This window comes from Trachymyrmex septentrionalis, unplaced genomic scaffold, assembly GCF_001594115.1.
Source record: "Trachymyrmex septentrionalis isolate Tsep2-gDNA-1 unplaced genomic scaffold, Tsep1.0 scaffold143, whole genome shotgun sequence".
NCBI lineage: Eukaryota > Metazoa > Arthropoda > Insecta > Hymenoptera > Formicidae > Trachymyrmex > Trachymyrmex septentrionalis.
Window position 1 is genome coordinate 115,957 of NW_017304576.1, and position 4,828 is coordinate 120,784.

Here is a 4,828-nt window from a genome sequence, read left to right on the forward strand (position 1 = left end):
GTATCTCTCTATCTCAACAGTGGATTGGATTCTGCACATTAGAGTACAACGACAACCTGACACTACCCTCCACCACTCCATCCCTGCAATGATCAACATCGACAGCGAACATTGTCCTTTGATAATAGCGAATAGGCCTGATATTTTTAATATTATTATTTAGTAATTCTTCCCTCTATTCCGACAATAGCCAACAACACTTCGAATCAATTCTATTACTTTCGCGCAAGAAGAAAAGATATGAAGATTTCCCTTGTTTATTAAAGAAGGAGTCACAAATATGAATAGAAAGGCAACGGGAAATAACACGTGCAAGTCGAAAAAGCTGTACTCGAGTGGAATCTACTTTCCTATAAGTATCATTCAAACATGTAAGCGCGTTTAGTAGAATAAAGAAGTTTTACGCTTTATAGGTGTATTATTTACGCGACATCTTCTACTCCTAGTGCCCTTATACTTTCCAATTTCTTTTGATAAATAATTTAAAAGTATAAATAATAGATTTATTTAATTTCTAGCTATCGTATGCAAGGTTCATCTACGATCATAGTTCAGGACTCTCAGTGAACTGAAATTAAAAAAATGAGACATTATAAAGAAACTGCGTTTCGTGGATTATCTCTCCATGTCTAGATTCATTATTTGAATACCAACATTTTGTAAACATTGTAGTTTATTTCAAAAGGGCGAGGAGCAGCCGGATACTGTATAATGTCAGTCCTTGACAGTCTCCTGTCAATCATTGACATTTAATAATGAATCAAGATTCGAATTCGAAAATATTAATTCGCGTAATGTATAGCTTCATTATAAAAAGTAGCTGTGGAAGTCCCTATTATAAAGACGTTAATTTAATCTTTGAATTTTTGCGGCTATTCGTCGGAATTGGAACTGTTTTGATAAGTTAATTTTTTATATTTTTTTCGAAAAAGAGTGAATATCGAACTTTTTGTTATAAACAACTGTCAGTTATTTGTTTATTGAGCGGAATAAATAATTCTAATTTCAAAGATATCTATGATTATTCTGATTAAAATGATGTTTTAATTTCAGTCCACTGAGACATTTGGAATCATGATTGAAGATGAACTGTATGCACATCATGTGTAAAAAATCAAATAAATCTGTTAATTATTTAAATTTTTTTTTAAAAACAATAGCAAATCTATTTAAAACAATAAATAATAAATAAAGGACAAAAAATTAATTTAAAAAATATTTATTCTTTTTTCCTTGAAAAAGAAAAAGTACCTAAAAGTCTCCTAAAAGACCAGCGCGACAAAATGTGAAGGTAGTCCTCTTAAAAAAAATTATACATGAAATGTACTTTAGATATAATACCTTGAAGAACCGCAGATATTTTATGCATCTTATCGATGGAACGTTTGATATGTTTTGCGAGAGCGCGATCAATATCTTGATCAGGAGACACTGTAGAGTCTCGATATGAAATTATTTCGTTCAACTCTACTTTTTCCAATTCTTCCGAACATGTTGTTGTACTATCAATGTCATCCGACTGAATTTGAACGTTAACTAGTTCTTTAGATGAATGACAGCCGCCATTACTCGATGTGGAAATATCTTCTGTAATATTATAAACTTGACTCAAATCTGCATCAGATTATCTATTAATACGCAATTAATTATTTTTTCCACACAATGTAGTATCGTTATTATATTATTTATTTGCTTATTTAATAAAGAACAAAATTTGAGACAAAATTATTAGTAGAAGAATTCTATACAAATAACGGAAGTTTACATAAACAGAAAAAATATTGTATAAAATTTAAAAAAGAGTTTTTCAAGAAATAACATGCAAATAAATTTTGTTTAAAGTGCACAATAGAACACTAAAAAGATCTACAGTATCTAAATATTTTTTTCCATATATATTTCGATCGATAGAATTAATTAGCAAAACTTTCATACAACTTTTAATGGCAGAGAAATTAAAGAGCGGATCAAATTTTTAGAGTTATGATATCTCAAGGATTTGAATCGTGCATTATTGTATCATAATGGAGCAATAACTAATACGAAGAATAAGAAATAAAACGTAATTCTTTCTTTCTTAAAAATCACTGATCCGAACTGTAATAGCGCAGATTGACTTGACGTGAATACAGCGTCGGATTATTGGAATAGCAACCTGGGCAAGATGAAAAGATCTGTGTCTCGGGATATACCTGCAGCCGGCTGAATCAATCCGTGACCGGTATCAAAATCTGTGTTTGTAATTTCGTTGACGGTCTCTTGGCTGTAACATGTCACATAAGCCTTTAAGTTATCTATCTCTCGCAGACGATTACGTCGTTCTAGTTTACACTCCTCCAACTCGGCTATGAACGATTTTAAAGCAGACAACGCGCTCTGCACGTCTAAGCAAGTATCGTGTTCGCACTTGATGTAATCGCAAACGCCTTCATACGCTATCTTAGACTCGTCGAAATTATTCAGACTACTTTTCAGCATGTTAGTCAGATTACCGACTTCCCGCTCCATGCAAACTAGCTGCATTTCGCATTGTGAGATCTTGTCGTTTTTTGCCTGAATCTCATTTCTCAAGTCGGCCACTACACCATTCATCTCTACCTGATCGTGAAAATTATTAGTGGAAGAAATCTACATAAACAAATAATGAAAAAAGATACACAATTTCAAAAAAGAGTTTCCAAGAACATTTTTTTAAGAAAAGATGTATACGTAAATGAATTAAATCACGCTTACATTGTATATCTATTTACATATTTTCTTTAAAGATAATTTAAGATCTTGGATCACAATGTATACTAAGCAATAATCGAATTCATTAATATTAATAATTTTATTAATATTAAATATTTAATCACGATCTGATTTCTTTGTCTGTTATTTTACATTTGCAAGTTTATGCAACAGTCTTGGCCTTTATATAAATACTTTATGTTTATTTTTGCTGTATTTATTACCACCTTTTCTAAAAAATATAATAAAAATTAAACGCGCGCGCGCACACACACACACACACACACAGAAAAATATTATTTCACTAAGAATTTCGCTAAGAAAAGTGATTGCTCATTTTACTTTCTTTCCTTTAAAAAATAACAATTATCTTTAACAAAGAATATTTTCTTAATAATAATCTTAAAATATACTTATTACAAATTTTAGAGAAAAACTCGTTATCGTGTATTCAAAATAAGAATTTATTTTCTTTTGAAAACTATATATTATAAAATTTTATCGAAGGAGAGATTTTATATAATAAACAAATTGATTTGTTTTAATTTGGTAATCTTAAGTATTGAGTATTAAAATTAAGTATTGAATTACTAAAATTTCAAATAAATTTATGATAAACTTATAATAGATTTGTGGACGTATAAATTTTTGAAATATTTGAAACAAATGATTAGTAATTAAATGCGATATATTCCACGTAACACAGCAGTGCCTGAAATTTACTTGCACAAACATTTTTTGAGCGCGTTACAAACGCTGCTGTGCTACGTGTATTTTTCTGTGTGTGCTTTATACTTATAACCAAGACTGTAGATATATCTGCGAAATGAAGAAAGTATTTATTAAAAAATGATCTCTAGGTGTACTTTACGGTCCTACAATTTTTTTTTTATTATTTAAAGCTATAAATTTTTTTGTGATGACATATCTTCATAATGATCGGTAAAACCAGCAATTCGTAAAATCTCTTTGATTATATTTATACCACTTTAATTATAAATTAGGACAATGTAGCCGTCGCATCGATATTCTCGAATAATTTATTTCCTATCATTAATTGAATCGACATTAAAATTAATGAATTGCGATGTGACGCACGTAGCCAAATGACGCACCTCACGAGTATCAGCCGTAACAGACATTTGCTTTATCAACGTCAATAGTCGTTTTATTTCGTCTTCTCTGTCCGCCAACGTGCAACTTTGCTCGTGATATTGCTTTTGAAGCATATCACGTTCCCGCCAGACATTTTTCATCTGCTCTAAAGCGATACCGCAGCTCTCAGCCTCTCTTGATAAATGCTCCATTTCCTTCACCTTCCGCTAATTTATCACACATTTACACATGTTAATACATTAAAACAAATCCGCGGTTTCTTCTAAGACAATGATGCGTAACCTGCGGCCCACTTGTGAATTTTTTACGGCCCGCATAGCTTAAAATATAAAATCATATTTTCTATTTTAAGAAAATAAAATAAAAAACATTATACAAACCGTAAGATTTTATCTGTTTCTGAAAATGGTTTTTTCAAAATAACTCTTAAAAAAGGTGCATCATTGCTTTAAGGAATTAGATACATTGCGCAACGTTTACTTCATTTTATATGTACAAACCGTAAGCGACTCGTTTTCTATGGAAAGTAATTCTGTCTCCTTAACTTCCTTTCTAAGTTTCTGGATTTCCTGCGTCTGGAAATAACAAACTTGACATTTTCTAGCTAACTCCGCTTTCAACTGGTCCATCAAACACTCGAAGGAAGAAAGCTGTAAGAAAAACAATACGATAGTATCCACAAATTTTAGGACAAAGAAATGTGTAAAATTGTATAAAATGTATAAAATTATTTGATACTATTACTTTTGCATTTAAATCTTCTACCTCGTCGTCGCGCCTATCGCTCACTACTTTCAAGTTTTCTTGCAGGGTCTAGAGACGCGAGATTCAAATAATTACATAAACTTTTAATTGAACTAGTCGGGAGTAAATACTGCGATTTACATTAACGTTACGTCTCAGAATGCTTGTATTTTCGTCTTTCTCTTTTAACAGCGTTTGCATATGTCTATTCAACTCCCGCAGCTCTTCCAGCTCATCC

General features: G+C 31.2%; 1 protein-coding gene across 1 annotated transcript in view; it reads right to left on the bottom strand.

The window, feature by feature from the left end:
* Window positions 1-4,828, bottom strand: part of LOC108745671 (sporulation-specific protein 15-like) — a 16,129-nt gene that overhangs the window by 7,662 nt on the left and 3,639 nt on the right. The window contains exons 5-10 of the mRNA XM_018481967.1: window positions 4,732-4,828; window positions 4,591-4,659; window positions 4,347-4,496; window positions 3,846-4,052; window positions 2,193-2,598; window positions 1,342-1,587 (exon numbers count right to left, since the gene is read on the bottom strand). The exon at window positions 4,732-4,828 is cut by the window's right edge and continues 6 nt beyond it. Coding sequence (XP_018337469.1) covers window positions 1,342-1,587; window positions 2,193-2,598; window positions 3,846-4,052; window positions 4,347-4,496; window positions 4,591-4,659; window positions 4,732-4,828 — 1,175 coding nt within the window. The remainder of the gene's footprint in view (window positions 1-1,341; window positions 1,588-2,192; window positions 2,599-3,845; window positions 4,053-4,346; window positions 4,497-4,590; window positions 4,660-4,731) is intronic.